This window comes from Phoxinus phoxinus, assembly GCF_949152265.1.
Source record: "Phoxinus phoxinus genome assembly, chromosome: 3".
Taxonomy (NCBI): domain Eukaryota; kingdom Metazoa; phylum Chordata; class Actinopteri; order Cypriniformes; family Leuciscidae; genus Phoxinus; species Phoxinus phoxinus.
The window spans coordinates 26,976,343-26,989,001 of record NC_136878.1 but is presented as its reverse complement, the minus strand read 5'-3'; the positions used below and the strand labels follow the sequence as shown (position 1 = coordinate 26,989,001).

At 37.0% G+C, this 12,659-nt stretch overlaps 1 protein-coding gene across 5 annotated transcripts; it reads right to left on the bottom strand.

Annotated features, from left to right (window-relative positions):
- Nucleotides 1–1,409: 1,409 nt before the first annotated feature.
- aqp3a (aquaporin 3a) lies at nucleotides 1,410–11,501 on the bottom strand. Of its 5 annotated transcripts, XM_079606755.1 has the most exons (10): nucleotides 11,411–11,501; nucleotides 11,187–11,294; nucleotides 9,116–9,153; nucleotides 7,041–7,086; nucleotides 6,119–6,257; nucleotides 3,634–3,760; nucleotides 3,364–3,501; nucleotides 3,154–3,278; nucleotides 2,407–2,624; nucleotides 1,410–2,289 (listed from the first exon to the last, which is right to left on the bottom strand). In XM_079606755.1, the coding sequence occupies exons 5-10, from the start codon at nucleotides 6,224–6,226 to the stop codon at nucleotides 2,115–2,117; spliced, it is 891 nt and encodes a 296-aa protein (XP_079462881.1). In that variant the 5' UTR covers nucleotides 6,227–6,257; nucleotides 7,041–7,086; nucleotides 9,116–9,153; nucleotides 11,187–11,294; nucleotides 11,411–11,501; the 3' UTR covers nucleotides 1,410–2,114. The 5 variants fall into 5 exon arrangements, with proteins under 5 accessions (XP_079462881.1, XP_079462878.1, XP_079462879.1 ...); XM_079606752.1 differs by lacking the exon at nucleotides 9,116–9,153 and having other exon boundaries at nucleotides 11,411–11,472; XM_079606753.1 differs by lacking the exon at nucleotides 9,116–9,153 and having other exon boundaries at nucleotides 11,415–11,451.
- Between the last annotated feature and the right edge of the window lie 1,158 nt (nucleotides 11,502–12,659).

Sequence of the window (12,659 nt, the reverse complement as noted above, 5' to 3'; positions counted from 1 at the left end):
CTCTGCATTATCTGTCTTGTTGTGCCAGTTTGTCATCTAATGTTCCAGTGTGTATGGTGTTGTTTTCAGTCCTTCCCTGCCTTGCCTTACTGTGCCTTGGTTTGTGTGTTTTCCCTTACGGGGTAGTTTTTATTTTGTTTTTAAAATGAAATAAAAAGCCCATAGAACCCTGTGCCTCAACCACAATGTGACACACCAATCCACAAGCTTGAATTAATGCACTGATTTTAAGTGTAGAGAAGGCTGGTCTTCTTTTGTTTTGCAATTGGTTATAGAAATGTAACAAAAGTGATGTATTGCTCTGTCAACAACCCTGTGTTGTTAGCAACAATTTGTTTTTGTAGGGTTGTGGGAAATAAATCAGGGATAATAAATAATATAATTGAGTTCTGAGAATTTTAACCTGGCGTGTTGTGGCTTGGTTGAAGCTATTGTAGTCAACTAGTTCACTTTTAAAGATTGTTTTCTTTCTTGAAGGTGGAATGTATTATATTTTAACTTGCACACACCCAGATGTTCTCCCAGTTAACTTAAAGGAACACTCCACTTTTTTTTGGGAAATAGGCTCATTTTCCAACTCCCCTAGAGTTAAACAGTTGAGTTTTACCATTTTCGAATCCGTTCAGCCGATCTCCGTGTCTGGTGGTAGCACTTTTAGCATAGATCTTTGAATCTGATTAGACCATTAGCATTTCTCTCAAAAAAATGACCAAAGAGTTTAGATATTTTTCCTATTTAATATGGCTAGGAACTATACTCTCATTCCTGCGTAATAATCAAGGAACTGTGCTGCCGTACCATGGGTGCAGCAGGTGCAATGATATTACGCAGCGCCTGAAAATAGTCCCCAGCTAGAAAACTTCCAACGTGACCGGCACTAAGTTTGTAATATCATTGCGCCTGCTGGTACGACAGTTCCTTGATTATTACGCAGGAATGAGAGTATAGTGAGAGATGCTAATGGTCTAATCAGATTCAATGATCTATGCTAAAAGTGCTACCACCAGACATGGAGATCGGGTGAATGGATTCAAAAACGGTAAAACTCGTAAAACTGTTTAACTCTAGGGGAGTTGGAAAATTAGCCTATTTCCAATAAAAAATAGAGTGTCCCTTTAATATGAATGAATGTGAACCTGAGAGAGACTGGTAATGTTCTTACTCTTTTGTATACTTTTATACGCCTCCAGTGGTCCATACCTATTGTTTCAGAAGGCCTTAACTAGACTTGTTTAATTAATCTTGTGATGTTTTTGATAATGACTGGCTTTGGTATTTTTTTAACTCTAATATAGATTAACACTAACCACGAGGAGTACATGAATGACCCCATCCCTAAAGACAAAGGAGCGACAAAGGGTGGTTTCAACTAAACAACATAAAAATGACAAAACTTCACATTGTGAGACTTCTTTTAAAACAAAAACTTTATTAATATAACAATAAATTGCTTCAAAACATTCAATCACAAAATTACATTAGTTACGAAACTAACAGGTACAGAAGAGGATGATGACACAAGTCTAAAGACTTTAAGGATTACTACACTATCGACTGTAACATGTTTCCTAAAATGCGTACGTTAAGTTGCAATCCCTAAAATGTAATAGGACAATTTTTTGCTTTAAATGAATATGAGAATAAAAAATATTTACACAGAAAAATGTACAAAAAAAAAAAAAAAAAAGCTAAGTATTGTGGCTGTTTTTAGTAGAACTGCTAAAAAAAGTGAAATATTGTAACTATTGATAGTTGCTACACTAGATTTTTTACTAACTTTTCAAAACAGTGAATTAATATAATTCGTGTTGCTAAAGAAACACATTTTTCCCTTAATGGAGGAATCTGGAGGATGTGTGAAGAAAAAAATAAGAATCATTGTTATAAAAAAAAATATAAAAAAAAATGTCTGATGGAACAATTAAGAAAAGTTTGAAATCTGGAAATGTTCAGCATTTAAAGTCCATTTGATGGCCTGCAAGACTATCAGAATCCGCTCTGAAACAGAAGAGGGAGTCTTGTGTGGTACAAGACATATTCACTGAACCCAGAGACTCATAAGCAGAAAGCTTATGTGGATTTATGGTACGGGGGGCTGATGGAATTCACGCAGATCACTCCTTGCTGGTGACGTCATTAAGTTTCAAAGACTCTTCCGTAGCTCTATTCTTCTTGTCCCGTGCCTCTCCCTCCACGTGCCACCCCACCATTAGCTGGTACACAATAACACCAATAATGGATCCAATGAAGGGGGCGAAGATGGGCACCAAAAACCAACACTGTCTGGTCCTTTTGCAAACCAAAATAGAAAATCTCATTAGTTTTTACTGACAGAAGCAAAAACTTGAAAAGCGTTGCACAGTACATAATATGTTCATGTTATGGGAATTAAATGTATACACTTACGTAAAGACTTCACCACCCCAACCAGCCATGGCGGTGAAAAGACGAGGCCCGAAATCCCTAGCTGGGTTAACTGCATAACCAGAATTGAAGCCCATGGAGAGTCCAATGACAAGAACGCTGAACCCCACTGTGAAGGCCTCAAGACCTTGGGGGATCGGGTTGTTGTAGGGGTCCACAATGGCCAGGACGCAGACAATCAGAGACGCAGTGCCTATCACCTGGGAAGATGGTTATATTTATTGTTTATATACAAAAATATATAAGATAATAAAAATAATCTATTCATTATACTTAGGCAGGGGGTGTCAATCCTGCTCCTGGAGGGCAAGTGTCCTGCAAAGTTAAGCTCCAACCCCTATTAAACACACCTGAACCAGCTAATCAAGTTCTCACTAGGCATCCTACAAACTTCCAGGCAGGAGTGTTGAGACAAGTTGGAGCTAAACTCTGCAAGACAGTGGCCCTCCAGGACCGAATTTGGACACCCCTGTCCTACAGAAACATGGGGATGGTAAAAAACATGTTTTGCTTGAAAAACGTTTCCTTGTATTTGTTTATTTTTACCTTCACTATGTAACAGACTAATTTACATAAAACTTTTTAAAGGTATGTAATTTCATAGTCATGCCCTGTAATTAAATAAAAGCTATATAATTGAAATATTTACAAATACAAATGTAGTCATTACAGAGCATGTCTTTGATGGTTTAATGAGAGTTACAAGCTGGTAAACTTGCAGTTACTGACCTGGTCAAAGAATCCATTTAAGATGGTGAGATGAGGGCTGGGGTAGGTAGCAAAAATCCCAGCAGTGGCTTTATCCCCACTTACAAGCAACAGATTTTCTTCTCCAGCAAAATCATACATTGCATCTAAATAATAAAAATTAATGTCAGAAAGGATAAACATGATATACACTTTTGACAAGAAGGAACATTAATATTGCGTAACATGTACCATGGTATTCAGCAAAGATAATTGCGGCACCCAAGAAGGATCCAATTGTTTGAAACAGAAAGTACACAGGGAACTTTCTCCATTTTTCACGTCCCAAGAGGCAGAGAGCAAATGTAACTGCTGGATTTAAATGTCCGCCTAAAGGTGAAAAAAAAAAGTTATCTCATCCAAAAAGTTCATCCACAAAGAATCTTTTATCAAAACTCAGTCCTGTTTTTATAGCCATGCACAACAACAGCTTAAGATGCAATTTTAGAGGAGTTTGCCTACCTGACACCTGGCCGCAAACCAAGATTCCAAGGGTAGCGGCAAACCCAAAAGCAAGGTTTATAGTGAGAAAGCGTCCGTGAGTTCCTGCACTTAGTACCACTTGAGCCACTGCACCACAGCCAAACATCTGTGAATGATGTGAAATAAGAACATGCGTTAATTACTGTTTGAGAAACCACACATTGTTTCAAGCGTGCCATTTCTTTCAGCACTATGCATAATCATTTTACCATCTAAGAGTAGGCCTTTCAAAGCATTCAAATTGTGAGCCACGACATATACTTTAAACTGGTGATGAGAATAGCAGGTTGCAGTTTCAAACTCTGCTCAAAATAAAATAAGTATTCCTTTTTGGTGAAACACAACAAATCTATAGTGACTTTGGGCTGCAGTTTTACATAGAACATCTCAGACAGGTTATTACAAGTCCTTTCTGACAAAGAGCAATTACAAGTTGCTGTTCAGACTTGTGGCTAAAGTTTCCATTTGACAGGTCACCTCAGTTTGAATAAATACCTGTGGCATTATATCAAATTATCAGACTCACGCTATGGCTATACTAAAGTCATGTAATTGCCAGGAAGCATTGAAGAGCTTTCATAAGTTTAAATCTCAGCAACAATGTCAACACAAGCTTAAAAATGGCATCACACAAAACCAATGTATCACCTAAGCGTGGCCCCAAAAGTATTTCCTTTTGTTTTCTAAATGCTAATTCATTTCCTTGTCTTATTCATTTGATTTAATCTTTTTTTTTCTTCACAGTAAGCCTATTGTGTGACGAAAGAGAAATGGTTCCTGTTTCTGCTCTGGGAAGAACGTCTGCTGATAAAGTCAATATTACAACTCTGACCTTCACAGACAAAGACTGTGTTCAAAGTAACTTGCACATTGAATACCTTTTGCCACACAGCAAACATCACACCTGTTGAGTGTTCCAGTTATCGCATGACCTCTCTATTCAAGTATTATCTCTCATATAACCTCGGGCCACCTTAAAAGCAAACTATGAGTGTAATTCTTGAAATAAGTTTTTACTAAAGTGCTTGTAAAATCACATAATTGCCCTGAGAGCATTTTGTAGCAGTAGTTTGGTGTCAATGTGCTCTTTAACAAGAATCATATTTCATACCCCTCATGTGACTGTCATTCACACACACCCCTGATCTCTTACAGCGGCGGTTTCTTAGTTGTAGTCTGCCACGTGTGGTGCATGTACCAGACATCCTGTTTATCGCAATGTTTGAGAACATTTCTGTGTCTGTAAAAAACTGGCGGGGAATTGTGGGTCTGTCAAGTTAATAATATATATTTTTTCATCCTGGTGAATATCTAAATATCTAGCCACTAAATATGGTTGCATTAATGTCAAACCTTTCCGAAATAAAGATTTTACATGTTTAGGATAAGAAAAAATGGACTAAATTATATTTCAAAATGAATCCTTGTTATTGGTGTGGCAAAAGCACTCTGATGAAATTGGCCCGATGCCTTAAGATGATTCATTAAACCTCAATATATTATGTTGTTTCTCACGCGTGGACTGTGGTATTATAATGAGTGATGAAACAAGTAGTATTCATCGAAAGCTTTGGTATGCGCGTCTTTCCTGATACAAGCTGCATTACTTATGTACCGCATTCTTATGTGCGCTGTTTGTCACAGAGAAAATTGCCACTAAATTAAAATGTACTTTTTTAGCTGGTTATCATGTATGTCAAGAGCATTTGTTTTTCTCACGAACAGGACTAAGATTCTATCTACCCTTCTTTCTTATCTATTTGCAAATTACTTCCTTTAAGTATAGTTCCTCAGGGCATATGTAACATTCATACAGTATGTACTTTCAATAAAATAAAATGCAGTACACTTCCTTTATTGGTTCATTGTGTATGTTTCAATTGTTTTTAAATCTTTTTATTCACACAATGAAAGTCAGAGGGATCCAAAACAACCTCATTGACTTTCATTGTATAGAAAAAAATACTTCTTCTTTTGTGTTCCACAGAAGAAACTGACACAGGTTTGGATGACTCTTTTTTTGTCATTTTTGGGTACATTTTGAACGGCCTTTTGGACTGAAGACCAGTTGCAGGAGACTAAAACATGCTAATGTAAGACTCCACACCACTGTCTGCACAATAGTACAGATTTAAATGCTAATTTGCATGAATCTATCATTCAGTTAATTGCTTATGGAAAATGTGAGTTCTTGCATGTGCTAAAGTGCCCATTAGAGCCTGACTTTGTCATCAATTTGAGTGAGAAGAAGAGCAAGAGTGTGCAATTCCACAGCTGATGCTCTACATGTAACATTGCACTAAAAAAATAATATTTTATTACAGATTATGTGAGACATAAACATGCTGTTTCAGATCATATGACTAACTGCATTTATATTAACTTCTACAGACCTCAGCTTTGATGCTATTACTACTGATGTTGTGATTAAGTGACTAAATTATGATAAAGGAGAAATACCCACCACCAGGATGAGAGTTCCCAAGCATTCAGCCAATCCCTGGCGCAGCAGCTTGTTGCGGATATGGAAAGTCTGTGCAAGCTTATCCAGCATGGCCTTCTGCCAACCCATCTTTCAGCCGGGTGTGGATGTCTTCCTCTGACTGTGTGAAAAAAACCTGTATGTCCTCAAAGACGCGGTATACTCATGTGAAGGCCAGGGCTCTGCTCTTATAGCCACGATGGACCAGGACCAGCCCTTCATGGCCTGCCCCCTAACACACTTCTTTATCTCACACACACACACTCACCTATACACCACATTAACTCCCTTGATCCCTCCCTGTATTATTCACATATGCTCTCACACCCCTTCACACTGCATTCCTGTGCTGTTCCTCTCTATTATAGAACAGGTTCTTCCTTTTTTTGTCCTTCTTCCCTTTCTCTCACCTTGGTGTATTTTTTTAAACCTTCTGAAACTTCATCACCCACTATTAAGGCTTTTGGTTTAAAAGTGGGCCTGTGTGTAACATTTTAGAAGTATATTTGGCTAATCTCTAAAAGAGCTAGTGGTAGGAGAGGAGATTCATTTTGAGTTAACATAAAGCATTTCTAAGGCACTGGCTCCAGGAATGGGCAGGGTCACTTGCTTAGTAGTATATGATTCATAAAAGAAATCTGTTACCAATGATGCTGATTAGGCACTAATGAATCTAAACACAATCATTAGGCCTATATTGAAACATTTATATGTTTTGTATTTACAATTAGACCATACATATTCTGAAATTATTTAAACAGCAGAACATGACAATTATTTTGACATCATTTCTTTCCCATTAATTGTGACATAATGTTTACTTGAAAGACAAAATTGCATTATGACTAATAATTTTATAGACTGTGCCAAATTTCTGAATAAATGGGAAAAATAAGTGGTTTACCTCAAAATTACGTGTTCAGCAGATGGCAGTAATATCTTCAATACAGCTGTTGAGGAAAAAAAATACAAATAAATAAAAAATACATCTACATACTAACTTTTATGTGTGCAATCTTACACATCTAATAATGAATTAGTCACACTGTGGATCAAATAGCCATGGCTATTTTCTAAATGTCAAATAATGTTCATTATTTACACCTTTTATGCATTCAAATTTATTCAATTGCCTGTCTGTAATTATTAAGCGTAGCGTTAGTTCTGGCAGGTCACGTTAGTCAAGCTCGCATCAGCTGACTCTCAGCTGATACACGTCTACTTATAGGAATACGACGCCTATCACAGCAATCATAAGCTCCTTCAGTATTATCAGCAGCTATCGCATTTCTCAGGAGCCAATTACCCTTCTCCATCCCCAGCTCCTCCTCTCGTCAGTCAGTTTGGCATTCTAAATCCCCTTTGAATCAGACTAAATTCTCAAATTATGTGGTACATTAAAATCTTGAATTAATGATATCTGGAATGAATACATTCATGTTGGTTCTGTTCTGTTTACCTTAAGGGGGGTTATTCTCCCCAGAACAGAACCATATCACCAATCCTACTGTATGCTAATTGTCAATGGTCTTTGACGATAGTGGTCCTGTCAGAAATGACACATACTAACCATGTTGCACAGGAGCCTACTAAACTCCCTGCTGATATCCGTTTTGTATAGCCTACCTGGTGTAGTATAGATTTAATGTAAAACAAATTGCGGATTTTATGTTAAATGGGTCAGGTACAGAATTAAATGAGCTAAATGCTCCTGTTGGATAATAAGTGGGGTGTTCTATTAAGTACTGAGGTTGCAGATCTGCCAAACAGGAAGGACCCAATGCAGGACTCTGGCACACAGCACAAGCACAAATCAGAATTAAAAGATATAAAGCCTGAACCTCCATGGATTAAGTATCAAGGTGTGTGTGGCGAGCAGGACGAGGTCGAGGGACGTGAGAGAGAGGCGCGAGACCGGTGGCGTGATTAATGATGAACGACACCTGCGCGACGCACCGGACCGTACCGTATCTCTCACGGAGGAGCGGAAGCATAAAAACGACGACAGTGAAGTGGGAATTTACCACATTTGTCAAATTGTTTCAATTCTCTCTCATTATTTAGTTTCACTTGTTAATTTATCCTTTTACAAATTACTGTTACTGCTACTGAGAGTTTCTGTTTTGATATTATCATTCCATTATTGTCCTGACTGAGCGTGAGCAGAAACAGCTCATTTGCATTTAAAGGGATACACACTAAAACGGCACCTTTTTCTCAGCCCCAAAAAGTGACAAAAATTATCTGTTGGGTATTTTGAGCTAAAACTTCACATACACACTTTGGGGACATCAGAGACTTATTTTACAAAAAGGGCCATAATAGCTGCCCTTAAGATTAGTGCACAATGCACATAATCGTCTTTTAAAATAGAACATTTTAGACTATGGCATGTGAATATGGTATAAATATGTGTCTCTGAATGCTCTTTAATTGTTTCATTTTTTTAAAAGTAACTAGGCTATTTAGATTTAAAGAACTTCGTTATTAAGGCATTTGCTATAAAGGTGTAATTTGAAAGGATTGTGTAGCTTGCCCAACTTAATATCTGCAATCGGTCTGTACCCATTCATTCTGTTCTGGTTCTGTTGGCTATAGCACATTTTCCTACACTCAAGAGAAACCATCTTCCCAAACATTAAAGGTGGGGTATGTGATTTGCAAAACGGCTGGCAGATTTTGAAAATACACAACTCAAATGGCCCTACCTTCTTTCCTTTGACTCCACCCATTCAAAGAACATGGACATGGATGGGGGGGAGGGGGGATGGTACGACCGATTGATTGACGCACTTACTGTCCAATGATTCTAGGTAGTCTTGGAAATGATTGGCTGGAGTTTTTCGAGTCCTGCCCGTTCCACAGATGATTAAATTGCTTAATTTTTATTTCAGTGCTTCTAACTCAGTGGCTGTAAGTGGGTTAGGAATAGGATTTTAAGTGATTTTGAAAAAATGGCCAAAAAAGAGAATTACATACCCCACCTTTAATTAAAGAAGTTCCAGTTTCAAGACTTTCTGAAAGATAAAACGTGTCAAAGTCACAGTCCTAGACAAGTCAATCTGGTTGGACAATGCTATACATACACTTGAATTAGGTATGTGATGGTGAGGAAATTTATCTACAGGTTAATCGAAGTGTGATGACACCGGTAATACCAGTATCACCAGGGGGTGGGTTTCGGGGGCAGCAATTGCATGAATGGTGGGTTCATTATTATCCTTAATGAAAAACACAATAGCAAAACAGTACAATGACAAACTCGCTTATATTAACAAAACTAATTAGACGGCTTTATTAAAAAAACAAATAAGCACAGCATACATCATGCTGATAAATGAAATCTGACTCCTGCTGGGCTGTGCTGCAACACTCGTTCGGCTCACGCTGAATTGAACAGATGCGTTCAGTTTTTAATTAGTGTCTGTTCTGTAACTGAACTAAATGATTTTTATAACTATAAAAGATCAAAACGACGTTGGGCAAGTGATGTAGCAGTGTGGCTGAACACTGTGTAACACAGACTATCGCAGCAAGCATAACTTGAATATGATACATACAGTATTTAGATATATAGCCTACAGTGCAGATAGGATCCAGTAATCAAGCAATGTTGCCTGATCTCATCTGACATCTTTCTTTTCTCTTCAATTTCTTCCTCATCCAATTTAAACAACAAGATTGGCTTTCACTGCTGTATTTTCACTGAATAGTTTAAGCAGTTAGTGTTATCTTGTGAGATAGGCCTAACTGGTGAATGAGTGTAGCAAAAAGACTAGTTTCTGATTTTGAACTGAGTAAAATTAATAAAATATGTCTGCATTTGTACCTTATATGTGACTAATGATCATTGAATCACACAATTCATGAATGCACACCTGTACGGGTAGCTACATATTGCAAGTCCATGCAAGCGTAGCTGTAAGGAATCCTGTCCAAATGGGGGAAACTTGCGATGTGATCAAGATATAAGAATAACCTTTCAGCTCCTTATGAAATTGGGATGGAATAATGAGCCACATACCATCCTGATATTTTTTTTAACCTTGCTCATGTGCATAGTGCTTCTCAGACTTTGTGTACTGTAGGGCAATGAGTGCAATCGGTGCATTGTAGAGCAATTTGGGAGACAGTTTGTTTACTGTCTAAAGGGAGGGTTGTGACAGGCTTGGACAAGCTAACAAACTTTAAAACCATAGTGTATGAAGAGATTGCAGACACAGCAGGTGTGGACAGGGGCACGGGAAGATGTGGGGAGTTTCGACATAGACCACATCGAGTCTGTAGTACCCACCTTATTTTTCAACGTGAAAGTAAAGTGTTTTCTGTAAATGTGCCGCTATTGGGAAATAACGAGAAGAATAGATATCAAAGTGCAGTAAACTGTAAAAATGCTTGTGCTACAAACCAGCATGTTTATAATTAAGACACTACAATAAAACTTTATGGTAAGAAATTACCAGTTTGCAAATATCAAGCAGAATAACGAGAGTTTTGTACTGTTTAAAATAAGTTAACTAGAAGCGAATGACACCGGAAACCAGACAAAATTACAAATGATCGCACTAACGTTATTCTTAGCTAACGTTACCTGAAAAATAAGTTGGATAAAACAAGTCAAAACTCCACGAAGCACAACATGCGTTTGAATTTTTGAATAGCAGCTAGATAGATAAGACATATTAAATAAATGTCAGCTTAATTAAGTTAATAGACCTTTTCAGAAACACCCTCACACCAGCGTTAACAAGTATTTTGTAATTTGATGCAATGGTGATATAATACAAAGATTATAGTTATAAATACATAAAGTTACATTTAAAAAAAATGAAAATATAATAAACTGCAGTATTTACGATGCTGATAACCGTTCAAACGAGTCATCAGACTCCGTGAAAATGGTTCATGAGCTTAACGTTAACGTTAGCTGCTAGATTGGAATTTTTGGAGTTGGAGTTTGAATAGCCTTGGCTCATTGAGTTTTGACGTACAATTTTGTAGGAAACCCGTAAGTCGGATCAGTTAGAATCAAAGATAACGTTATACCAACCCAAATCAGAAAAGTCTGAAGGTCTGAGATCCCGTTTGTGCCCCCTCAGTTTGTGCACTCTGGCCCCGACCCTGTCGATACTGCTAGTGCTAGCAATCGTCTACCGGTCTACGGGACATAAATTAAGCCTTTAAATCAAAAGGTTATTGAGCTGTTTACACTGTCATATACAATAAAATAGCATGTACAACAGGAAATAAAAACAAACACAAAAACCTGCCTACCTACACAACACATCACCGAAGGTGTAGCTAGCGCTCGAATTTGTTCTACGCACACTGCAACGGTCACAATATGACGTCACACTCTGCGCATATTATGTTTCAATCATGATCCAACATATAAATAACACCTTTTTAATAGCTCACTTTAAGAGTTTATTTCAAACGAATTACTAAATAATAAAAATGAAGTAAAATAAAAAAAGTTTGAACATAAAACAGTAGCCTAATAGTGAAATATTATAACAATTTAAAATTATGGTTTATTTTAATACATTTTAAAATGCTATTACTATTTATTTCTTAAGTTGAATTTTCAGCATCATACTTGAGTCTTCAGTGTTATATGGCCCTTGTTATACGTGATGCGTAATATTTCATATGGAAACTTTCAGGATTCTTTGATGAATAATAAGAACAAAAGAACAGCATTTAGGACTATTTGACATATAAATATTTTGTAACATTATAAATGCTGAAGAACAGTTGCTGAATAAAAATATACATTTCTTTTAAAAAACGACAAAAAAAAAAAACCTTGAACAGTAGCATAGGCTATATTTACTGATTAACCAGCTAGTTCCCTTTTGCATAAATAACATGAATTGGTTATACGGTTAGTGGACGTTTCCCAAAGATCATTTTTCAGATCATGTTTCAGCCTTCTAAAGAAAACTGTTTCCTGCTGTTCAGTAAATACCAGCCAAAACCACGGACAATGCTCTCATTAACTGAATAGCAGTTGAAATACTGAAACTTAAAAATGTTCACTTGAAGAACAAACACTCTTTCTAACTAACAGATCATATCTTGATAGGTTTCTGTCAGGACACTGTGAAATCTTGTGAAAACAACTTAACAAATTGCTTTCCATAAAAAGTAACTAACTAACTAACGGAATTAGTTACTTTTAGGGAGTAACGCAATATTGTAATGCATTACTTTTAAAAATAACTTTCCCTAAAAATATAAGGTTGCACGCAGTGTCACACAAATACAAAACCGCATGGTAACACACAAGACTAAAATGATTCAATAAACATTGGGTCATCACTGGGTCAAAACATTTTGAAAATCCCATTTAAAGTGTGACATAAAGAGGCCGAGCAATGTCACACATAAGATTAATGTTAAATAACCTAGAATTATGACAGAAGTTATCAGTTATTTTACCAACTGCAAATTGATTACAATATTGACACATGACGTGGGACTGCTTGTTTACATACTGAGGTGAGCTTCCAGTCTTCCA